The 25,763-nt window shown below is 47.5% G+C and overlaps 2 protein-coding genes across 2 annotated transcripts; one reads left to right on the top strand and one right to left on the bottom strand.

The window, feature by feature from the left end:
• The first annotated feature begins 11,770 nt into the window (after positions 1 to 11,770).
• On the top strand, positions 11,771 to 18,225 carry LOC123053685 (uncharacterized). The gene is made up of 6 exons (XM_044477209.1): positions 11,771 to 12,002; positions 12,086 to 12,153; positions 12,838 to 13,081; positions 13,523 to 17,140; positions 17,513 to 17,573; positions 17,865 to 18,225. Exons 1-6 carry the CDS (start codon positions 11,852 to 11,854, stop codon positions 17,995 to 17,997), a joined length of 4,275 nt encoding a protein of 1,424 aa, XP_044333144.1. The 5' UTR covers positions 11,771 to 11,851; the 3' UTR covers positions 17,998 to 18,225.
• Positions 18,226 to 18,499: 274 nt separating this feature from the next.
• On the bottom strand, positions 18,500 to 23,244 carry LOC123053686 (uncharacterized membrane protein At3g27390). The gene is made up of 11 exons (XM_044477211.1): positions 22,671 to 23,244; positions 22,208 to 22,527; positions 21,279 to 21,387; positions 20,992 to 21,184; positions 20,761 to 20,894; positions 20,267 to 20,555; positions 20,057 to 20,163; positions 19,819 to 19,972; positions 19,413 to 19,611; positions 19,084 to 19,324; positions 18,500 to 19,000 (listed from the first exon to the last, which is right to left on the bottom strand). Exons 2-11 carry the CDS (start codon positions 22,305 to 22,307, stop codon positions 18,751 to 18,753), a joined length of 1,776 nt encoding a protein of 591 aa, XP_044333146.1. The 5' UTR covers positions 22,308 to 22,527; positions 22,671 to 23,244; the 3' UTR covers positions 18,500 to 18,750.
• Between the last annotated feature and the right edge of the window lie 2,519 nt (positions 23,245 to 25,763).

Genomic DNA, 25,763 nt, shown 5'->3' with positions numbered 1-25,763 from the left:
CAGGTGAGGGGCCCAGTGGCCTTATCTCTCTCTCTTACTTAATTGTTTCTGTTTTCTAGTTTAATTTGTTTTGTTTTGATTTAGTAAAATACTAAACCATTTTATAAAATCCTGGAAATAATTAGGGGTGCTGTCTGAATTATTCCAGTGACCCATAACAATTTCCAACATTTTTGGAGCACCTAAAATGTATATAGCATTTAAATAGCTCCAATTCAAATATGTTTGAATTAATTTCAAAGACCATAAATGCCTTGGAAAAATGTGCATGACCTCTGGTGAAGGTTTTAACCTTTTTCCATAAATAATGAACATTTTTGAAGGGCATTTTGGGTTTAATGAAAATATTTTTATTTTGAACCTAGTTGAATTCATTTGGTGCTAGGGTTTGGTCATCCCCAATTCAAATTCATTTGAATTAGACATGATGACATGAATGCTTTCATGCAACTAACTACAAGCAATTCTAGGGCTGTGACAACTCACCCCCACTAAACAAGAATCTCGTCCCGAGATTCAAGACGTGAGGTAAGAAGACAGAGGGACACAAGCTAACACCATCTTCATGATCCAATTGCTCTTTGCGAAGATGTTGATCCGTTGCTTCAATTAATGTTGACGTCTTTGCTTTCGAGATCTTCATCCAACACGATGACGACAATGGAAAACTCTATAGAAATCGATCTCCTTAAAGATCGAGCAACTCACGATCAACTCACGGAATGCGACGTTGAGTATCTCTTGAGAGAAGCCACTAGTGAAACCTATGGCCCCCGGGTCTCTTTCTTATTATATTGCATCTCTTATATTTACATCACATCTCGTTTACTATTTGCGATCTTTACTTTCTAATCTATACAACAAAAATACCAAAAATATTTATCTTACTATCTTTATTAGATCTCACTTTTGCGAGTGACCGTGAAGGGATTGACAACCCCTTTATCGCGTTGGTTGCAAGGTTCTTGATTGTTTGTGCAGGTACTAGGTGACTTGTGTGTAATCTCCTACTAGATTGATACCTTGGTTCTCAAAAACCGAGGGAAATACTTATGCTACTTTGCTGCATCACCCTTTCCTCTTCAAGGGAAAACCAACGCATGCTCAAGAGGTAGCAAGTCCCCGAGACTGTTGTTGAATGTTTGATTCAGCAGTAGTCTTAGAACTCTTTTTGTCATAAGAATCTGACCTTGCAACTTATCACTCAGAAGTGACTGATCCTTGTTTCTGTCGACTGATGTGTCTTGTTTATTGATTGCAGAAATCATGTGAGCTTGGATCCAAGTTTGCTGATTTGGAGAAGAAGAAGATTCAACTCAATCTCGACCTGGAGTTGGCTAAGGAAAACCTGAAGAAAGCCCAAGATGAAGCAGCTGTCATGGGAGGTAACAATTTGTCGACTGCTCGCCTTGCCATATTTTCCTCTCAACCTTTAAACCGAGTGATTCCACTCGAACAGATGTGCGTAGTGAAAACCATCAACTCCAAGCTCGTCTGAAGAATGTTATTTCTTTAGACAAAATGAAGCAGGCTCTGGAGTAGAAGGATCTTGACCTTGCAGCGGCACAGAATACAGCGCGGGAGAAGGCTGAATTTGCCGACAAGAAGCTGGCTTCAGTCGGAAAGTTCGAAGAAGAGAACGCCAAGCTGAAAACCGCTGTTGATGAAGCGAAGAAGGAAGTCATGCAGCTGAAGGAGGAGAAGGTGGCCTTGGCAGACAGAGTTGATGTTCTCACTCGGAAGAGAGATGAACTGGAAACTTATCTGGGAGGTCTTTCCAAGAAGATGTTCCTCATGATTGAAGGTACTTTTCTTTATCAACTGACTGCAGAGAACTTTTCCATTATGTTACTGTCACTTCAACACCTTTTTGTGCGTGCAGAATTCTGTCAGAACTTCGAGGAAGAAACTAGGCGGATCGAGACAGGTCTGGACCCTATCAACTCCCCCATCAAGGACGAAGCTGCAATGAACGTGTTGCGACTGGAATCTCGCCTTGCCAGTGTCTTGGATTACATCGCTCGACTGAAGGTCGCGCTATCCCGGATCGACAAGGAGTTATGGCCAGAGGATGTGCTTCTGAATGACCTAGAGTCACTGATGACTCGACTCCACAGCATCCCGGACCGAGTGCAGGCATGGAAGAAGTCATCTGCCCGCTGTGGTGCTGACGTGGCTTTGTCACTCGTCCGCGTTCATTGCAAGGAAATCAAAGAAGAGAAGAAGCTGGCGGCTCTTAAGGTTACGAACACCAAGAAGCTTCAATTCCAATCCTTCATGGAGACCTTCATCGATGCAGCTACTCGCATTGCAGACGGCATCGACTTAGACAGTTTTGTCAAGCCAGCAAGTCCTCCTCCTGCTGAGTGAAAAATTTGATAACTTGACTTTATTTGCCTCGGAATGCCTAGTGATTCTGTAATCGTTAAACTCTTTCGGGCTTGGTGCTCGAGTACTTGTGCTGGTGGTTCTGAACTTTGCCGGATTTATCTGAACTTGGCCGTTTCTTTTGAATGCAGTTGCTTCGTCTTTATTATCTTCAGATTTCTTGACTCGGGCAAATTTTAGAATCGCAGCTGAATCTCCGAGTGGGAGGATCGCTCTTCACTCGGAATAGACGTTGTACTTGTGGTGCAGCTCAGAGTGCAACCATACGTTGTACTTGTGGCGCAGCTCAGAGTGCAACCAGACGTTGTACTTGTGGCGCAACTCAGAGTGCAACCATACGTTGTACTTGTGGCACAGCTCAGAGTGCATGGCCAAGCCTCCGAGTGAGAGGGTTGCTCTTCACTTGGAGTGTTCTTGTAACTTAGGCGAGTACGGGGTCACAGCTAAGCCCCGAGTGAGAGGGTTGCTCTTCACTCGGAGTGTTTTTGTAACTTAGGCAAGTACGGGGTCGCAGCTAAGCCCCTGAGTGAGAGGGTTGCTTTTCACTCGGAGTGTTTTTGTAACTTAGGCGAGTACGGGGTCGCAGCTAAGCCCCCGAGTGAGAGGGTTGCTCTTCAATCGGAGTGTTTTTGTAACTTAGGCGAGTACGGGGTCGCAGCTAAGGCCCCGAGTGAGAGGGTTGCTCTTCACTCGGAGTGTTTCTGAAACTTAGGCGAGTACGGGGTCGCAACTAAGCCCCCGAGTGAGAGGGTTGCTCTTCACTCGGAGTGTTTTTGTAACTTAGGCGAGTACGGGGTCACAGCTAAGCCCCCGAGTGAGAGGGTTGCTCTTCACTTAGAGTTCGTTTTGCAACTTAGGCGAATCGGGTTCGCGGCTAAGCCCCCGAGTAAGAGGGTTGCTCTTCACCCAGAGTGTTTTTGTAACTTAGGCGAGTACGGGGTCGCAGCTAAGCCCCCGAGTGAGAGGGTTGCTCTTCACTCGGAGTGTTTTTGTAACTTAGGCGAGTACGGGGTCGCAGCTAAGCCCCCGAGTGAGAGGGTTGCTCTTCACTCGGAGTTCGTTTTGTACCTTAGGCGAATCGGGTTCGCGGCTAAGCCCCCGAGTGAGAGGGTTGCTCTTCATTCGGAGTGTTTTTGAAACTTAGGCGAATCGGGTTCGCGACTAAGACACCCACTGGGGGATTTGAACACACATGCTTATGTGAAAACAATCATTAATATACTGCAAAAATCATGTCTTTAATAAGCAAACTGAAGGATTCTTATTACAACTCGTCGAATCGAGTGTTTAGGTATAAAAACGGCGGAGCAGATCCGCATTCCACGAGCGTGGCTCGTCTTCTTTCTTGGCTACGTTGTAAAGGTGATACGCCCCATTGTGGAGCACCTTGGTTATGATGAAGGGTCCTTCCCAGGCGGGAGCGAGTTTGTGAGGTCGTTTCTGGTGCACTCGAAGCACAAGGTCTCCTTCCTGAAATGCTCGGCCTCTGACATTTCGGGCATGGAATCGACGCATGTCTTGTTGATAGATGGTCGACCGGATCAGAGCCATCTCTTGTTCCTCCTCTAGGAGATCAACTGCGTCTTGCATGCATGTTCAGCTTCAGCTTCTGAGAAGAGTTCCACTCGGGGGGCATTGTGCAGCAAATCACTCGGAAGCACAGCTTCAACACCATATACCATTAAGAAAGGGGTTCGATCAGTCGACCGATTGGGAGTCGTTCTCAATCCCCACAGGACAGATGGCAACTCAGTCACCCAAGCTCCAGCTGCGTGCTTGAGGTCGCGCATCAATCGGGGTTTCAGCCCTTGTAGGATCAAGCCATTCACTTTTCCGCCTGCCCATTCGACTGCAGGTGCGCAACGGATGCGTAATCGACCCGAGTGCCTTGGGAAGCGCAGAATGCTCTGAACTCATCAGAATCAAAGTTGGAGCCGTTATCTGTGATAATGCTGTGAGGGACTCCATATCGGAATATCAGCTCTCTGATGAAACTAATGGCAGTGCTTGAGTCAAGATTCTTGATAGGCTTGGCCTCGATCCATTTGGTGAACTTGACGACTGCTACGAGCAAATGAGTGAAGCCGATTCTGCCGGTCTGGAAAGGTCCAACCATGTCCAACCCCCAAACTGCAAATGGCCAGACATGTGGAATAGTCTTCAAGGCAGATGCAGGCTTGTGAGACATGTTTGAGTAAAACTGGCAGCCTTCACACTTGTCGACTATATCTTTAGCCATCTCATTCGCACGTGGCCAGTAAAATCCCGCTCGGTATGCTTTGGCCACGATGGTCCGAGAGGACGCGTGGTGACCACAGGTCCCCGGGTGAATCTCATTTAAGATCAGTCGACCTTCTTCTGGAGAGATGCAACGCTGAGCTACTCCGGTAACACTTTCTCTATAAAGCTGCCCACTTATCACCGTGAAGGCTTTGGATCTACGGACGATCTGGTGGGCCTCATCTTCATCCTCTGGGAGCTCCTGCCTGAGCAGATATGCAATGTATGGCAACGTCCAGTCGGGAGTGATCACTAAAACCTCCATGATCAAGTCGACTACTGCTGGAGCTTCAATCTCAGTCGGATTGGTTGAACTTATCGGTTGCGGGGGCTCCTTTGTAAAGGGATCTTCTTGGACTGATGGGGTATGGAGATGCTCCAAGAACACATTACTGGGAATAGGCTTCCGAGTGGAGCCTATCTTTGCCAGATCATCAGCTGCTTGATTCTTGAGTCGGGGTATGTGGTGGAGCTCCAACCCTTCAAACTTTTTCTCTAACTTTCTCACTACATTGCAGTAACCAGTCATGGCAGGGCTCCTGATGTCCCACTCCTTCATTACCTGATTGACCACCAAATTTGAGTCGCCGTAAACCATCAGGCGATGGACGCCGAGTGAGATGGCCATACGCAACCCATAAAGAAGTGCCTCATACTCAGCTTCATTGTTTGAGGAGTCGAAGTGAATCTGGAGTACATAATTGAGCTTGTCGCCTCTTGGGGATACCAGGACCACTCCAGCACCAGAACCGTTCAACATCTTGGACCCATCAAAGAACATAGTCCAATGTTTCGAGTGAACCCGAGTCGGTTGCTGCTGTTCAATCCACTCGGCGAGGAAATCTGCTATTGCCTGAGACTTGATTGCTTTCTTTGCTTCGAACTTGATATCGAAAGGAAGGAGTTCAATCGCCCACTTGGCCACTCGACCGGTTGCATCCCGATTGTTCAGAATTTCTGATAATGGAGCATCGCTGACGACTAAAACCGAGTGGTCTGCGAAGTAATGTGCAACTTTCTTTGTGGTCAAATAAATCCCGTAGACAAGCTTCTGGTAATGCGGATACCTTTGCTTGGACGGAGTCAAGACTTCAGAAATATAGTACACTGGGCGTTGAACTTTGTAGGCTTTGCCTTCTTCTTCCCGCTCGACTATGAGCACTGTGCTGACAACTTGTCCAGTGGATGCGATATATAACAATAGAGGCTCTTTGCTGACTGGGGCAGCAAGCATCGGCTGGGTGGAAAGCAGGGCTTTGAGCTCTACAAACGCTGCTTCGGCTTCGGGAGTCCACTCGAACTTGTCAGACTTCTTCATCAGTCGGTAAAGAGGCAATGCCTTTTCACCGAGACGAGAGACGAATTGACTCAATGCAACCAAACAACCAGTAAGCTTCTGAACATCATGCACATGCACAGGGCGTTTCATTCGGAGAATTGCTCCAATCTTTTCTGGGTTTGCGTCGATCCCTCGTTCGGAAACGAGAAAACCGAGTAACTTTCCACCTGGGACTCCGAATGTGCACTTCGACGGATTGAGCTTGATATCATATCTTCTTAGGTTGGCAAACATTTTAGCGAGGTCAGTCAGCAGGTCGGAACCTTTACGTGACTTAACCACAATATCATCCATGTATGCTTCCACGTTCCGACTGATTTGAGTGAGCATGCACTTTTGAATCATGCGCATGAACGTGGCACATAACAAAAGCACCCGAATGGGGTGATGAAGGCCATTTTTATCTCATCGGGTCCATACAGTCGGATCTGATGGTACCCGGAATACGCGTCCAAAAAGGACAAACGCTCACACCCTGCAGTTGAGTCGACTATCTCATCGATGCGGGGGAGAGAGAAGTGATCTTTCGGCAGACCCGATTGATGTGCTTGAAATCGATACACATACGAAGTGAATCATCTTTTTTGGGGACCATGACGACATTGGCGAGCCACTCAGTGTGGTATATCTCGCAGATGAACTCAGCTACCAGAAGCCGAGCCACCTCTTCACCAATTGCCTTCCTCTTCTCCACGGCGGACCGACGGAGGTGTTCCTTGACAGGTTTTGTTTTCGGGTCGACACGCAAACGGTGCTCAGCCAGTCCCCTAGGTACACCCAGCATCAGATGGTTTCCATGCGAAGATGTCCCAGTTCTCACAGAGGAACTGGATGAGCGCTTCTTCCTATTTGCTGTCGAGTGTTGTTGAGATGTGGGTCGGAGCAGCATTGGGATCAGTCGGGTGAATATGTGCAGGCTTTGTCTCTCTGGCCGACTGAAACGCAGACTCTGAAGTAGGCTTCTTAGCTCGCAGCAAATCACTCGGATCTGCATTCTTCTGATATTCTTCCATCTCTACTGCTGCCATCTGTTCGTCGGCAATCTTTGAGCCCTTCTGGAGGCACTCTTCCGCTCTTTGCCGATTCCCTGTGACTGTGATCACGCCTCTGGGACCAGGCATCTTCAACTTGAGGTATACGTAACATGGTCGAGCCATGAAACGAGCATATGCGGGTCTACCCAGAATAACATGGTAGGCACTGTGAAAATCCACCATCTCAAATGTCAACTTTTCCTTGAGGTAATTCTTTGAATCACCGAAAACCACATCAAGAGTGATCTGACCGAGTGAATCTGCTTTCTTTCCTGGGATGACTCCACGGAATCGCATGTTGCTCTCACTAAGCTTGGACATCGGAATGCCCATCCCTCGGAGGGTCTCAGCATACAGAATGTTCAATCCACTGCCACCATCCATGAGAACCTTGGTCAGTCGGGTGCCCCCAATGATTGGGTCAACCACCAACGCTTGCCGCCCGGGGGTAGCAACGTGCGTTGGGTGATCGAACTGGTCAAATGTAATAGGAGTCTTCGACCACTTCAAATACGTCGTAGTTGCCGGAGCAACCATGTTCACTTCTTTGTTAATGACCTTCAGTCGACTTTTGCTCTCTAAGTCAACAAAAATCACCAAAGTAGCATTCACATTGGGGTAACCATCATCTTCTTCTTTCTCTTCCTCCTTATCAGAGTCCTTCTCTGGGGGCTGAGCCTCTCGGAACTGCTGAATCAGGAGCCGACACTGTCGAGTGGTATGCTTGGGCAGAATCAAGTTACCCTCCTCATCTTTCTTCGTGTGTATGTGACACGGCAAATCCAGAACATTGTTGCCGGACTGATCCTTCACCTTTTTGGGCACCCACGACCCCTTAGGTTTTCCTTTGAATTTTCCTTGATTCAGAACTGCGGCCTCGGCGGGACCTGCAACTTCACCTTTACGTTTCTGTTTCCGATTGGAATTTCCACCTCTAGTGTCCTGACCTTGACCGACTGGTTTTCCCTTGCCACTGCGGAGTCGATCTTCTTCTTTGCCATTGGCATACCGAGTGGCAATTTCCATCATTCGGCCTAGAGACATACCTCCTGAATGACTAAACTTCAGATTAAGCTCTTTGTATCGTACGCCTTCTTTGAAAGCGCAAATTGCTTGGTGCTCTGACACATTCTCCACTGTATGATGAAGAGTGGTCCATCTCTGGATGAAATCTCTTAGAGTTTCATTCGGTTTCTGGACGCAATGTTGCAGCTCAGTCAGCCCGGCAGGTCACTTGCAAGTGCCCTCGAATGTTTTAATGAACACTCGGGCTAGCTCATCCCAACAGAAAATACTTCCAGCGGCCAACTGATTCAACCAGGCCCCTGGCCGAACCCTCAAGCATCAGGAGGAGGTGTTTCATGGCTACGTCATCGTTGCCTCCACCAATCTGCACAGCCACTCAGTAATCTTCCAACCACGTGTCGGGCTTCGATTCACCGGTGAACTTACTCGCTCCTATTGCCAATCTGAAGTTGGGAGGGATTTCAGCAGCTCAGATGGCTCTACTGAAACACTCGGGCCCAGAAACAAATGCTCTGTTCCCGACTGGGCGATCTCTATCTTGCCCTTCTCTGTGTGCTCTGCCTCTGTCAACCAAACCCTGGACCAGAACTGATCTTGCATCGAATCCAGGTTCTCTGGGATCAATCGGAGCTCTCTGCTCGTCACCATACAGGAGCCTGTCATCATACCGCCGGGCGCGTACGATTCGTCCCTCGGAGGGGGCATAGGCACTCGACGGTGGTCATCACGGGGAAATTGATGATCATACTGCCCGTGACCTCGACCCAGATACTGATCCTGGCGATGACCACGATTCTCACGCCGCGGAGGTGATCTTGGGCTATGCGCCAACTGAACTGTGTCCGCAACCACATATCTACTATGAATCCTGTTGCGCGACTGAGAAACAGCCGAGTTTTGTTCACCTGCTGCTCGGAGCAGCGCTCGGATCTGCATCAAACCTCTGCCAGCTTCTGAACGAGACGACTGAATTGACTCTGCTATTTGTGCTACTCCTGCAAGATTTTGAACTGGAGTGCGATATACCTGAGGTTCAGGCGAAAACAACTGTCGTGGCCGTCGACTGGATTCAGGGATCTGTCGACGGGCGCGTTCGTCGAGTGAATGTTGGAGATTCTTCAGATGCGTGCGCTCAGCCAAGGTGGCTTGGCGCGCAGCCTCCAAGGCCCGAGCCTCAGAGGTCTCCCCGATGATGGGGGTATGGAGCGCCTCCACGTTGAGACGATGCGGCTCTTCCCTTTGCTCCGAAGTGAGGGCTTGGTGATGATATTCGTCGTGACCACGCGATGGGCCGCCGCCGCCATCACCGCCACCCCCGCGACGGAACCCAGGCGGGCTGCGAGGTGAGTCGGCCATGAGGACTTCTGCCGCAGGGTCGCTGCTCCCGCACTCGGAAAGAGTGTCCGCGGAACCAGTCGAATGTTCCGTAGAGAGATTCGTCGGGCTCGATAGCCGCAACTTGAGGGGTGGCCGACTGGCGAGCCACCGCATGCTTCACCCACCGCTGAAGCCGCGACCGACCGAATCGCTTGCGGCGGCGTACAGCGGGGAGAGCGGATGACGCGGGAGCCGACCGATACTGGGTCGACGGCTGCCGCAGGAGGACGCCGCAGGCACTCGCGCAGAAATGCGCTGCCGCGCGGATGGGAAGGGCCTCAACGTCGAGGGGGGCTTCTTGGAGCCAGGCGGAGTCGTCGGCGATGAAGACGAGCACGCCGAGACGGATCTCATGGCCCAAGGCCAAACCACCACTGGAAACCATGTTGATGGAGATCGGAAAAACTGCAACCTCGCCGGAAGTCGCTAAGACGCCCGCCCCACGGTGGGCGCCAACTGTCGTGGGAGTAAGTCTGACAGTAAGAATAGGGGGTACGTAGGAGGAGGCAAGGCCCTAGCTACGGCAAGGTTGTACACGCGAGTTTACGAGTTCAGCCCCCTCTCGGAGGAGGTAACAGCCCTACGTCTCGGTGCCCGGAGGCTTGTCGACTGGAATATGCGTGTGAGTTACAGGGGGTGCGAACCCTTGTGCCAAAGGAGGGGGTGGCTTATATAGAGTGCGCCAGACCCCTCCAGCCCTCAGTTACACATGGTTCAATGTAAGTTAAGACATGGGTGTTACTGGTAACGCTCGCCTATAAATGACTATTAATGACATTTAAGACTATGGAGTGAACGCCTGACCGTTGCCATCCTGGGGTGGCTTTAGATCTTTTGTACTCCGAGTGATTCTTCGTATGGTCGAGTGACTCTATCTTGGTCGAGTGGAATTGGGGTATCCGAGTGGGATAGCTGGTCGAGTGGATTGCACTCCAAGGTGATTCCAGTCGGTATCTTCTGTTGTACTTTGAATGTCCTTGACTCTGGGGCAATGTCCTTGGGTAGGGCGTCTAGGTCAGGCCTATGACCCTACCCTAGGTACATGTCATCGTCAGTTAATACCCAATTACACATGGAGCATGTTGTGTCAGTGCAGGAGGATCATGCTTCCCCGAAGAGTGTACCACATCCAATAAGCACAATTAGGAATATCTCCAGTTTTATAGGTCCTACTGTATTCTCATATGCCTCTTGGTTTTGTAGTTCGGATGGCCAACCGACACCTGCTGGATTAGGTATATTCATGCGGTTGGGAGGCGACCAGACATGCTCTCAACTTCGTATCTTGGTTGTCTCTCCACTAGCGGCTTTAGCCACTAGCGGCTTTTGCCATCTAGGTCGAAGCTTTCAGTTTCGTGCTTGCAACCCACATTGCAGGTTTGCTTCAGCTTCAGCGGACTACTTTCCTGACGGACAACGCAACATTGGCGAATGCGGCATCAGTTCGAAATCTCTTCCTCACTCTGCGTCATTGGACCATCAGGCTGCAACTATCCCAAATGACAACTTCTTCGGCCTTCGATGCTTTCAGGATCTACCACATTCATAGGAGTCAGAATTATCGAGCACATCACCAGGCCAAGCTAGCACTAAAGATTCAGAATAGATGTTCAAGTTCCAGATGTTTAGCTTCGAGCAATGAGAACTGTCTCAATACAATTGTATTTGCAGATGGTCTTATGCTGCATTGCACGATTTGTATATGTACACTGCTGATAGATCAATGAAATATCCCATGTCCTGAACATTCATAAAAAGAAGGACTCTGGCTTTAATGCTAAAGTTTAGTACTGGGCCGAGCGTACTTACCTACTTAGACACCGAAAACAGGTGGGAAAGGAAAGGTATACCTTTCACAGCCGACAAGCTGCGCATTTAAGCCCTAAAGGACTAGCTTCCTCCAAAAAGAAACATCAATCAAAGGCAACATGCTGCTAGTTGGCAAGCAATCTTTTTCCACATATTCATTTTTTCTACAAGCTCCACCTTATATAACTTTTTTTTGTGAGTACACCTTATATAAGCATGTCATGGTTTGTAGTACTACATAGTATTATCTCTTTGTAGTTAATATATGCAGTGCTCATTTGACAGAAAGAATACATTTGTCAAATGTAAATTTGGAGTTAAACGAGAGGAAACTCTTTGTGGTGTAATAAAAAAGACCTTCTTGTGAAAAAGGGCAAATGCTTTGTACTGTAGAACCAAATCTGCCTCTTTATTCTTAAAAAGAAATTCCGCCTCTTTATTTTGGCTATGCGCGCGCGCCCATCCTAAAAAAATCTCCAGTAATTTCGAAATGGTTGGCCTATAACCTAAAGCGCACCCTCAAAATACGCCACTTCTCGTCTCTCTCTGCCAAACCCCTCTCCTCCCCTCTCTTGCTGGCGGCGGCCGCACCCCAGCAATGGCCGGCCCGCGGTCGTCGCCGTCACCGCCGCCGCCGCAGGCGCGCTCCGCCGACGGAGGCGCCCACCTGTCCCTGTTCCTCGACACCGACCTCGGCACGCTCCTCGCCCTGAACGTCGCCGCGGACTCCACCATCCGCCGCCTCAAGTGTAAGCCTCTCGTCGCCTCCCCTCCTCCTATCAAACCCAAACCGGAATAACCTTATCTGATTCGCTTGTTTGCCTCCCCGCAGCGCAAGTGGCCGTGGAGCACGCCGCCGCCTTCCCCGACCTCGGCCCCGTCGCCGTCAAGTCCTTTCAGGTTCTAGTTTACGGCTTCGATCCTTTTCATGTTTTTACATGATTTTTTTTTTCGGATGTAGGGTAGTAAGCTCCTCAGGGTCTCTTAGATTTCTTGTATTTTGACATGTAGCTTGTCTCGTGTATGGACATTTCGGTGTAGGTTTTCCTGTGTTTTGTTAGGTGATCAGATGCTTTAGTATGGGCACGTTTTACTTAATTGGCGTCTGATCAGCTGGGAGCATAGTGCCTCCAAACCCCAAAACCTCAATAAACCCTGCCTCCGAATCAGTGTGTATGGTTCGTCAAACGCCTAATGGAGATTGAGCTAACTAACAATTCCGGTTTCTTTGATAAAAAATGCAATAGATGGCTATCAAAATTGACAAAGTTCATTGAATATATACATGAATTGTGATTCTTCAAAGATGTATATCTTGATTCTGATAGTCAGGGCAACTCATTTCCCCCCTCGTAGTCCTGGACTGAATGGATGTTCTTCCGAAACTCCATACAGTTAGCATGTGCAATCTGGAGACCCTTCAAAGGGTAATGCAAGTTTCTAAATGTGTTAGTATTTCCGCCAGGTGCTACAGTCCTGGACTGAATGGCATGTTCTTCCGAAACTCCATACAGTTAGCATGTGCAATCTGGAGACCCTTCAAAGGGTAATGCAAGTTTCTAAATGTGTTAGTATTTCCGCCAGGTGCTACGCAAGGGTGCAATGTACCACCTCTCTGATTCGATGGCATTGAGGAGTGCATTTTCCAAAGTCAAAGCTGGGTGCTTTCTGCATGTCAAGATGGTAGCAGTTGCGACGGACTCACACTACTGCAGAGACGAGGATAGAGGGAGATCAAGTAGAGGTTGTCTTGGAGTTGATATGGACAAACGTCTTATGGAGTTGCCTGCAACAATATCAGGCGGTGTAAATCCTCAAATGCTGGAAGGTATTGAGTTAGCAGCCACTGTGGCATTTGAATTGTATTAATTGTTGAGTCAAGTTAGCATCGCTACTGTTTTGTAGTTTGCTTATTGTTGGTTAATGTCTTATTCGGGATATGAGGTTAGCTATTCAGTTGAATTGATCATTCAAGTTTTTGTGTTTCTGAAGCGAACCTTTGTGTCAAATCTCCTGTGTATGGTCAACCTACAGCTCCTTCTCGCTCAGTGGAGGCTGTGGATTTCTTTGACATGCTCGAGTCAATATGTTCTTTCTCATGCATATGATTAACCTCTTTTCAGTATGCATGTAAGTTGTTAAAATTTATGCTGTCCGTAGTTGTATCGTCTGTTGAGGCATGAGGTTGAACCTGCTAATATTGTTGATTTCCCTTCATATAGTTTATGCTGAGTTATTTTAAAATCTAATACTTCATGTGCTTTTGTAGGTAGTGAGGAGGCTGCAGCATTGCTTAATGTTCATGCACATGATGCAGTGCCAAATGATGTGCAGCTGTCATCCTCGTCACATCCGAATACGGTTACAAAGAAGGATGCAGCAGTAAGCCTGGCTACTGATGTACAAACAAATTCTGTGGCAAATGTCAGTAGATTTTCAAATCAAAGCAATGTGGCCCTGGTTGGAGAAGAGTTACTCGCAAGAAAGGAAAACCTTCTGCATAGTGTCGAAGACCATGATCTTGGTGTTGTTTCTGGTGACAAGCAAGTGGGGACAAGGGAGGGAACGGTGGGAGAGCTTCATGCACTGGATGATCCCTCTCAGGAAAAGGAGCGCAAAAGGGCTAGAAGGACTGATTCTGTTAACATGTCAGCTGTAGATCCTGTTAGAGAAACTAATGATTACAAAACCAGGGATGTGAATAGCTTGGATAAGCCTTCATTGGAAACAAACACTAATTCTCTTGGGGTAATTCCAAGCAATTCTTTTCAGCAAGAATCACATGGAAATGCACAAGAGGATTCAATCCAGCCTGAAAATCCAATCATTCCTGGAAAGAATAAGAAAAGGAAAAAACATCAGTCAGTCGCTCCCAAAGATGCCCAAGAAATAACAAAACCATCAGCTGGAACAGTGGAGGTACCAAAAGCGTTAGATGGAGGCCTGCTTCATGAAAACCAAGGGCAACAAGGTGATGGTGTAGATAATGTTGAAATGACTAGCAGAGACAAAGCAATGGTCAGACCATCTGACATGCATCTTCCATCATCACAACTCAATAGTGGAAGCCAGTTGGGTACTGATGCTCAGGCAACTACTGATCTAGTTGCTGACAAAAGTAACATTGGTATTGTACATGAAGGATATGGAAATCCGGCAGTTGGAGAGACCAGTAATTCCACTTCCAAAGTTGTAGCTGGTGAAGAAACAATTGCAGAAGGAATCAATGATGAATATCATGATGAAAGAGGAGTTGAGGTAAGCAACATGGAGAAAGGAAGTAAAAGTGAGAATGTCCTGGATATGGCAGATACAGCCGGTAATATTTCTCATGAGAAGAATTGCCAGGAATCAAATAAGGTTAGTTCTGTTGGCCTATCTTCCATGGATACTGCTGAAGCAAAAGACCAGTCTGGGTATAGCGAGAAAGCAGCCAAATCAGATATAGTGTCTACTCAGGGGGACATCTTAAATGACCCTTATAAGTGGCACATCACAAGTAATGTGCAGCGAGGGGATTGTAATGTCATAGAACATTCAGATGGTGATGGAAAGCTGAAGAAGAAGAAAAGGCGCCACTCGGAGTCTTCAAAGGATGGTCCTACTACTCAAGGTGTGACAAAACCATCTGGATCCATTGCAAATGCTCAGGTGGAGACTGTAAATGAACCAAGCAAGGTGAATCAAGGGGATTCTACTGTAACAGAAAATCCAACTGGTGATGGGAAGCGTAAAAAGAAGAGAAAACTCCGCTTGGAGTCTTCAAAGGATGATCCTTTGACAAAATCATCTGGACCCACTACAGGTGGAAGCTCGACACAGCATGCAAGTGACGATCCCCTAAATGCAGAGCAAACAACACAAGGCACTATAGGAGAAGCAACGGGTAGTGCTTGCAGGAAGCTTGATGGAACCGCGGATGTAGCAGCAACCAATGTGATTAATGAGGTATTGGCAGATTTAGGATGCACAGACAACTTAAGTGGAGATCCAGTAAAGGAACACACTGAAGGTGTTGTTAGTGCAGCCTTACCTCTGAAATATCCAGCAGATAATCAGTCTGATGATCTTAATGATGTTTTGACTGAGAATACAGTAGTGCCAGCTGATGGCAGAACCAAATCCAGTAAGCGTCAGAGAAAGAAGACTTCATTAAAGCATGTGTCTACCGATAGCAGTAAAGATATTCAGTCTTTGGGTGTGCAAGTCAGACAGGTTCCCACAGAGGACTTGGAAGGAGGAAATGACACCAAAGAGGAATTGCTTCTGGAAGGTTCTTCAGTTGACGCTCCTGCAAGTACTGGTCAAGTATTACGGCAGAAAAGCAGAAAGTCTTTGAAGACTCAGACTCCTACAATACAGGAAATAAATCATCCTACATATGGACAAGATAATCAGTTCATAAAGGATGACCAGGAAAAATATGTAACTGATGGTGGGCCTCGTAATGACAAAAATATAGTAGGAGCTCCAACAGAATCATCAGTACTTCATAAAGATGGCACAATTATCATGCATGATAAGCCTAATGCTCGAAAGGGAAGGAAGAAATCTTCCAAGACTGAACTTCAGAGTCAGGATACTGCTTTGGAACAAGGTTCTGTTGCAGATTTGATGAACTCCAGGGCTCAGGAGGGAGCAGCTATTCCTAAAGGTTCTGCTGGTGCTGTTGAACCAAATGATTCTGCAGCGATTCGTTCTGAAAATGGCAAAATTAATTTCTTGGACCATTTTAGCCCCAGTGTGATGAATGGCCCATCTGTTTCTGCAGAAAACAATGATGAAACTACTATAAGGGAAGTTAAGGGAAAAAAGAAAAGCAAAAGAAAACCAGATATGCAGTCTCAACATGCTGGTATTATTGAACCAAATGATCTGCCAGAATCCCATCTTCATACAGATAAAACTAGTGTAGCTGATCATTTTGATACTGGCAATGTGGGTGTGCCATCTGTTTCAGCAGAAAACACGAACAGAGAAGATGGTAATGTGGAAAAGGCCAAGGAGAAAAAGAAGAGCAAAAGAAAGCAGGATTTGGTCAAACCCGAGTCTGAAAACCCTATTGGTAATAATGAAGACACTGATAATTGTTCACAAAATTTGCTGCATTCTGTTGTGCAGAAGGGAAGAATAGAACAGGGCAATGCAAAAGAGAACAGTGATAAAATCACCAAGGATAATAGTATGCCGCAACAGGAGACTGAAGCAGAAAACATTAACAGAGAAGATGGTAATGTGAGGAAAACCAAGGAGAAAAAGAAGAGCAAAAGAAAACAGGATTTGGTCAAACCCGAGTGTCAAAATCCTGATGGTGGTAATCAAGATACTGACACTTCTGCACCGCAGAAAGGAAGAATGGATCAGGGCAATGCAAAAGAGAAGAAGGAACAGGAAAAAGAAGATGCCACACGTGATAGCACTTTTGAAAAGAAGCCCCGCCAAAGCAAGGTTGGTGCTGACAATCAGACTGATTTGCCCACTGAGAAGGACCATGCACGCATGGGCAAAGAACAAATGAACTCTACTTCTCAGACAAAGCATCATGGTAAGAATAGAAAACATGACGGGTCTATTGATGGGAGGGAAAATGCAAATCCTAAGGTTGTAAGCAATGTTGTTCAGAGCAGTCCCATCAGCCCACAAGCATCAAATGAAAGCACTTATGGCACACCAGCTGTTAACCGATTTAGAGTAGCAGTTCGGAAAGTTCCAAGAAAAAAATTTGAACAGCTCAATGACAAATCCAAGAAGGATACTAGTAAGAGAGGCGCTGGCGCAATTTTCAGTGACACCATAAGTGAAGACTCTGATGAACTATTGAACACCATGGGTGAAAAGGTTGGCAAGGAAAACTCATCAGATGATTCATCCACATCTGCTGACTCAGGTAGGAACATGTAACTTGGAATAGGTACTAGCTGGCCAACTTTATGCTGGATTGCATTTGCACTTGTTATGCATTTATTTACTTACTGAATATAACTGCTTATCTTTTATGTATTCCTCTGCCGTGGTGGAACTCATTCCAAAATTCTTGCTTTGCTTTGATAAATTCCCCTTTTCAGTATTAAGTGTATCTCCAGAATGGCACACAATACACTGGTACTTATTTTAGTATTCTGTTCATAGACATCCACAATCCACGGTTTGCCCTGTGTTTGTTATTCAGTGTGGCTGCTCACGAACTGTTTTCCGACTTTGCATCTGATGATACGCTGGTCCACTTGTGGAAATTGGCTAACTGATGTGCATTCAACAGGAATTTCATCCACGGCCTGGGAGGGAAGCGACGTACCTGATGATGAAGGCATTGCATCGCTGTAAGTTCTTAAATCTGTATATTAAAAAAAAACTAGTTTGGATAGAACTGCTTGACTAGACGAACTAGTTTAGCACACTGCAAATGTGAACGAGCGAGGAGGGTACACATTAACTTACTATGGTAGTTATGTTGTAGCCGTCTTGTATCCCCACTGGGTGTAGATGCATGCACGGTAACATTTTGGATAGAACTGCTTGACTAGACGAACATAGTCTGATTTTCGCCTTTTACTGGTCTACAATGTTGAAGCTTGCTTGAGACCTGAGTTGCTTTGATCCCATTTGTTCAGGTCACAGAGGAGTGACATCAACTCCGTCCTCCGAGGCTCCAGTAGCTACAAGAAGGCGAGGCTGAAACCAACCGAGCTGCTGGAGGACACCGAGGTGCCTGATAGCCAGCCTCCAGATAGTCTTTGGGGCTGAATCAATGGACGGACCTGGTGCTTAAATCGACGCGAGTTTCACGCAATTCCCAAAATTTTGCGCATGTGTGGGTTTAGCTGCTGAACATGTCTGGCTATAGATGTTAGAAGTAAATTATAAACACCTCCAGCTGTATTCAGTTTGTGGTCTTTCACCGTGGCTATTTTGGACAATTGGTCTCTTTGTTGTTGCCTGTGGATGAGTCGATGAATGTTCTAATTTGTTACACCTCCAGCTGTTTGGTTTGTGATTAAGATTGCCAAAGGTTGCCACGCTTAGGTTAGGCAAGTTTGACCAAGTGTTTGGTTCAAGCCACACCTTAGGCAAGCCATATTAGGGCCCCACATGACATACACACAAAAAGTGTGGCAAGATTCCCTTAGGCTTGCCAACTTGTGACTCTCATTTTGTTAAACTAACCTTAGGCAAGTTTGGCAAAAATGTGTGGCAATGCAAGGCATAGAACCAAACAGCCCTGAAGTTTGTGTAACAAATTAGCCCCAGTAAAACCAGTTACCAAATCCTGGAGTTTTGTTTAATGCAAGTTTCTCCTCGTGATATCAGAGAGACAGGTTCAAATGCCAACATACTAGCGAGATCTGCAATAAATGTTTGCACAACAAAACTTACAACAACCCAAGCTACACCTAAGAACGTTCATACTAGTAGCTCATAGCTGCTTCTCTTTTACACATTTTTTACAGAGTTGGCCTCTCGCTAGCTTGTCAGCTACACAATACATCATCAAAGTTATCATGGAGTGAGAGCCTTCCTTGCCACTTGCGCTTCTGGATCTTCATCCATGATGTTTGCCGTCTTCCCAACGGATTTCTGGCTAAGCATTCGGGCAATACCGCCTCTCAACCTTAACGCTTGGGATCCATTGACAGGCGCGCTGCCACCCATCGTCCTCTCGAGCTCCGACAAGAGAGACTTCACAAGAACATCGAAACGACGCTTGGATGTAGGATATCTCGATATCGACTTTGTGATTCCTTGCAATCTTTGATGATACAGAGAAGGAGCAGGCGGTCGCAAATATCAGTGATAGTGTTGACCAAAATGAAAGAATGAGCAGGGCGGTACCTTCGAGCAAATGCGTCGATTTCTGCTTTTTTCCGCTCATTCAGTGATGGCACATGAGGAAGAGTGACCTTGAGGTTACTGGGCTCACCAACCATCAAGACTCGCATTTTGAGGCATTCTTCCTCTTCTTCTGTGAAATTTTCGGCTTTAATTTGTTCCTTGATGATCATAAGAGGGTCGAAGAACCAGTCAAAGAGAGTGCTTTTAGGCCTATTATCAGATGTAATCTCAGTGCCATCACCTGAATATGTTCCAAAGCAGGTCAGGCTAAGGTAATCATAACACCCTTCAGGTAGTGGTGTAACAGGAAAGTTTTTATGTGAACTTACTCAAGATTAGGCCATTAGAGTTAGATTTTGCAGATCGAAGGAGTGCATTAAGGATTACATATGCCGGTAAACCAACGTTAAGAACCCCACTGCCAACTTTGCCTGACTTCGTTTCTTGGATGTCTTTCATTGTTATCACTCCTTCATTCACCAAAACCTCTCCCTGCCGCTTGCATTCAGCAAATAAGTGGTCCAGCATCTGCATAACAGCTACAATCGGTTATATGTCCCGATTCTGGAAGTTCAAATATTATTAAGGAATAGAAAGCAGCAGATAATGACATTTACAAAATTGAATAACCTATTCCCAACATATGCTATTCCTATTGGACTGTACAAAAAGTGAAGCTGGTCACAAGACGCAGAAGCATTGTGATCTATTAATGTATTAGCAAGAAAAGATAACCTTGAATGGATTGAACTCATCCATGCTGTTCTTAAATGATGTGACACGGTTTAGAGGTTTCTTTCCTTCTTGGTTCTCCTTGTCGAATGAGCCTGGCTTAGATAGTTGACCACCATGTGAAGAATCTTCATTTTTCTGTTTCCGATATTTCAACCTAGAGAGTTCAAACGTCAGTACAAGAAACCTTAAGTTATTTATGATTTGATCCAAAGGCATGCAATATGGTTTATGGTTATACCTTGGGAAGCAAGATCCCGGTGCCATGTCAAGCACATCATTCGTGTACTCATCAAAGATGGACACAGATGAGACAGCATAAGAGAGTCCCATGACTACAGAGGATTCCTGAGAAATCAACACGAGCAAGGCTCCATGACTTCAAAAAGAAAAAGGATATCGCCTAGCATTTTTACTAGATGATAATTTATGCAAGTACAAGTTACCATACCTGGTAAGCTACAACTGCACCAAATAGGCCTAAAGGAATACTGGACAGGATAGATGCAAGAACAGCCCCTAGTACCGCAAATGGCCAGAGAAGAATAGCAAGACCTGCGAATGGCACACACGCTGTCTCCAGAAAAGGTCCTTCTCTCCCAATCAAATCCTGAATCAGTCGTTTCCATCCTTTGAAAAGCATCACAGGGCACTTGTAGATGGCAATTAGTGTGAACATTATTACATCCAGTATGAGTCCACAAGCAGCAGACAACAACGCCCCGGGAATATCAAGCAATCTGTAAATAAATATTTGTACTCAATATTTATAATCCATAATTCTTCAAGGAAGAACAAAAAGAGATGTGCTGCCTAAATACAGAGCACTGCATCTAGGGCTCATTTCTCTCGGCTATGAAGTCAACCATAAAAGGAGCTAGTTTGCATATGTGATGAAGGTCATATAAGTTAAAGGCTAGTACTAGATACAAACAGGAAGCAAACCTTATCTCATATGGCTTTCCACAAGGTGTCTGAAGACGAAGGTCATCCATAATTGAGAAATAGGAGTGGAAAAGCATGTCTTTCAAATCTCTGACCACTGTACAACTACCAGTAATAGTGCTCCATGTTCCATCCTGCAGTTTTGAGATGGTAACATGTAAAATATGTTCTAAGAAAGCAGGAAGGGCATAAATACAATGGAATGGCATGTTTCACCAAAAGAAAATTTACCACAAAGCAATGAACAAATGTATTTTCTTTGCCTTCGCCAACTGCATCGAACGTGGCCATTATTGGTGCTAGAAAGCCATATAATAATCCAGCCAAAACGCTTCCCGGGATGCCAACTATCAACCATAAGATCAAGATCACAGTGGCAGCAACAAGAAGTAGAAGCTTTACTACAGGTCCAACCATTCTGGTTCTGCCTTCGACAAAAAGAGGACAAATAATATGAGTATTTAGACGCGTATTAATGTGCTTGCTAAGGGTGAAACTGCAGAAGATACACACTGTACCTGATGATGCAGTAGTATGTCCAAATCAGATGCATAGGCCATAACCCAAGAATTAGTGCAGATATTCCGATTGCCATAATAAGGCATGCCCAAGGGCATAGCAGAATACCTGTTAGACAGAATAGTATGAAGTGAGGGGATACGATACATAGTTTAAATATGTAGAAGAATCAAACAAAAATGAACTAACAACGCAAATAGAAGTATTTAAGCACACAACAGAGCTGCAATTTCAGCTTTTACATACATTGATCCCCATGAAAGTCTGTCATTCATTTGCAAATCTATGGCTTGCATGCACACATCAACAGACAACAGGCGACATAATTCAACCGAAAGCATTCAAACGGCACAGTAAATCCACAAGGTCACATATGTACCTAACAAACTTCATGGTTTCGGTTGTACACAATCTCAAAAAACACCAAATCAACAAATATTAAATACTTCTATAGACAAGACAAGGAGAACATTTTCTAACAGGCTCAAATTGATGCTAGTTCTGAGCATATTTTTGTGTGTGAGAAACCACAAGATTTTTCAGGTTGAAGCCCATGTAGCCTTATGGGTGAAAGTGCATACCATCTGTCAACAAAGGGTTATTTGATAATTAAAACATAGACACTGTTATCCAATAATGAACAGAGTAAACTGAAATGATACCAGCCCATGAGTTAAAACCAACAACTACTTTTGAAAGCTAATAACTCAAGCCAGGTGAAAGCAATCTGGTCATATCATAACAAAAGCTGGAACAGCATAGTGAGTAATGCCTGTCAGGCATGTACACAAGCAGCAGAGAAATCAAGGGACTACCATACAAGGCAAGGAAATGCACAGCCACATATGACCACTCCATTTTACTCACACATGACAGATCAGACTTGCACACCAAAAGAAGCAACAGAGTAGAGAGATCAGGATGTCACCTTTAATGAGCCCAAGGATGAAGAGGCCGCAGAAGTAGGGCAGGAACTTGATGAAGGTCCAGAGAGAAGCCCAGAGCCTGCTACTGCTAGGCGGCTCCATTGGCAGCTTCTTCTTCGGCCTTGGTCGGACTAACCAAGGAGCAGGAGGCCAAGACTTAGAGCTTTCCTCCAAAACCCCCCAAATTCGGAGCACCAAGGAGCTTCAGGGGAACCAAAATCCTCCTCACCAGGAATCCTTGGTCACCCAAACTTGGCAAAACCTTGGACAGTTGGGAAGCAACGAGCGAAACCCCAGACACAAGCAAGGGTAGAATACCTTCCTGGGAGGAGGAGTAAGAGGAAATTGCACTGTTTTCAACAACCGGCGACGAATTTCTCATTCAAACCGGAGAGCAACAACGAGATCTCGGCAGAAAAGGAAGGGGTTAAAAATAAACCAAAAACCAGGCAAGCACGGACGGACCTGACTGAAGATTCGGACCGCCCCAAGACGATGTAGGGAGGGACAACCTAGGAAGGACTAGAGTGCCAGCGCCAGCAAGACGACAGGAGTGGTGGGCCTCCCTCCGGTGAGGGACAAACCCGTGCCGTTGGAAAAGCTTGGTTGGAGTTGGAGGAGAACCTCGCCGACGCAAAAGCGCAGGGAGATGGGATAGATGGCCGGGGCCGGTGGTAGTTACACCAGAAAATGAGCAGCGAAAGGAATCGCCACGGCGCCCACTGGTGGTGGGACTGGGCTGGCTCGGCTGGATTCAGAAACCGCACCGGGGGGCGAAGGATCCGATGCTGGGCGGGCTCCGGGGAGGCGGGGAGGAGGGAGAAAGGAGGGACGGCGGTGCAGGCGCAGATTCTTGCTCCCTTTTGGGTGGGGCGCGGGTGCAGGAGGAAGAAGGGGGTGGAGATTGCGTCGTGGAAGTGGAAGCCTCGTGCTCTGTTTCGTGTCTAGTGGGAGCTTTTTCGGCTGCGGTTGCCGTGGAGCTTTTTCGGCTGCGGTTGCCGTGGAGAGGGAGGGGGTTTGCAGTGCGCGGCGCAGGCGGAGGGGGGAGGGGTGTTGGGTAACCGGGGCCACCAGGGGTGGCGGCGGCCTCGTGCATATAGCCCCTCCCGTTTCCGCTACTTATCCCTTAACCCTTTACCCCTATATAAAGCAACGAGGAGCCATCATTGTAATCCCTGATCATTGATTAATAAAGTTGGTCTCCTTCATATCTCTCTGTATCATTTACTTTCGCGTGTTCGACTACTTCGTCTACGACGCTCGCCCTCGCTCCGCAACCTCGGACCGGACTCGCACCGGACTCGCCGGCGGAGTTGCGGAACACATTATTAGCACGCTTCGCTCCATCAACTCTCCGTCAAGCCTGGTCAAGCCTGCATCACGCAGGCTTTCGTCGATCCCGCGGAGGTATAAGATTCGATCCCCACTTTTGCAAAAATGGATTCCTCTCGTTACTACGATTCCGTTTTTGCGATTAGATTATTTTGCGGATTTGATCTACCTATAGTGCGGATTTTCCTCCCAAGAACCGAGCGAACGAACACGTCGCCGACCAATGTCGATGTTCTTGGACTAAGAGGGACTTGCTGACTGCACTATAGGGAGTCGGTACAGATCGCGATCCAGATGATCGTGGTACTGCCGCAACGCACCTGCTGTGCCATGCGCCGTCAATGTTCCCGATGAACAAGACGAAGATTAGGAATCCCGAGACACACGCATGCCCGTGCCGACCCCGCTGGCCGCCGGCCGCGCCGCTATCTGCCGTCGCCGCGTCCTGCTGACGCCCCGCTGCGTGCCCTGCTGGCCGCCGGCGCCACACTGCTATCCGCCGTCGCCGCGTCCTGCTGATGCCCCGCCGCGTGCCCTGCTGGCCGCGGCCCCGCTGGTCGCCGCCCGACTGCAGGCCGCCCCCGCTTGCATGCGTGGTAGCCGCGCTCGGCGTGCGTGCTGGCCTGGCACTGGTCGCCGCGTAACTGATGGCCGCACCCTGCTGACCGCCGTCGCCGCGTCACCGCTGGCCAGCGCGCGCGCTCGACGTCGCGCCCCGATGGCCAGCCACCGCGCCCTGCTGGCACGCGCCTCGATGGCCGCTCCCCGCCGCGTCCTGCTGACGCCGTGCCGGGATGGCCGCCGCCGCCGCCACATGCCGGGGCCGCCGCCGCATCCACGCTGCGGGCGCTAGGGAAACCCTAGCGTCGCCCCAGGGAAGGCAGCGCAGCGCCTGGGCCGGCCTGCTGGCTGCCGGGCCCATCTGGGCCCCGGCTGTTGGCTCCATAAAAAAAAGAGAGAGAGGGAGGGGCCGGCTGCTACGCACTAAACGGGCCAACAGAACTGAGCCGGACTGCAGCGCGGGATTTTTGCGGTTTAGCCCCCGTAGTTTCCAGAGTTTACGCAAGTTTTATTCCTGCTGTAATATTTCGCGTAGAAGCTCCTGGAACTGTCTGTTTTCACTGAAAACACGTATTTGGGCTTAAAAATGCCTCGGGAATTCAATTTTTGGGCTAGTTTTCACATACTAGATGCGCTTAACATGCTATCTTTTGTAACATGATATTATAGTATGATTTTACTGCTGTAGATTAATTGTTTAGCACTCTTAATCATTTAGTAAGTCATATAATAGCATGTTTTAAATATTGGAACGTCATTTTATTGAATAAGTTTATCAACATCGCTTTGTGCAAAAGATTACCTGCTGTAATTTCATGATTTTTGCATAAATCGCAGATGGCCGGAATTGTCAACAAGGAGTTTCCTGAGTTGGCCCAGACAGGGCTAAACTACCTGTCATGGTCCTCGGACTGCGAGATCTTTCTCCAGGGCAAAACCCCCCTGAGGGCGATCGGTAAGGGGGCCCAGCTGGCCGTCACTGACCCCAAGTTCGAAACTGAGAATGCGCAGGCTCTGCACTTTCTCCGTCATCACCTGTCACCTACTCTGAAAGATGAGTATATGGCTGAGCGCAGTGCTTCTGGCCTTTGGACCGCTCTTAAGCAGCGGTTTGAGCGGCTGAAGTACACTGTGAAGCCACGTGCAGAGGCAGAGTGGATCCGTCTGAGGTTTGCGGACTTCAAGACGGTTGGAGAGTACAATTCGGCTCTGCACCGGATTTGTACGACTCTTCGGTTGTGTGGTACTGAGATTACCGACTCCCAGAAGATTGAGAAAACCCTATCCACTTTCCACCCCGACGCGGTCCAGTCCTCACGGAACTACCGCCAGGGGAACTACACGAGGTATTCAGAGTTGATTGACGTCCTCCAGGTGGTGGAGGCGCAGGACGAGGTTCTCAAAAAGAACTTTGTCGCGCAACCACTTGGGGGGAGTTCTCGCCAGGAGGTGAACGCTCTCAAAGCCCGCAAGCCTCAACAGAAGAAGAGGGGCCGGAATGGCAAGAAGAAGGGCCCTCACCCCCCCCGCCCCGGCTAAGCAGAACAAGCCAGGCAAGGGAGGGCAAAGGCCTCAGGACTGCTTCCGTTGTGGCTCGGTGGAGCATTTCTCCCGCCAGTGCCGCGCACCACAGGAGGTCGTTGATGCATATAAGGCTCGGAAGGC

Source organism: Triticum aestivum, chromosome 2D (genome assembly GCF_018294505.1).
Source record: "Triticum aestivum cultivar Chinese Spring chromosome 2D, IWGSC CS RefSeq v2.1, whole genome shotgun sequence".
NCBI lineage: Eukaryota > Viridiplantae > Streptophyta > Magnoliopsida > Poales > Poaceae > Triticum > Triticum aestivum.
This window is presented reverse-complemented; position numbering and strand designations above follow the sequence as displayed.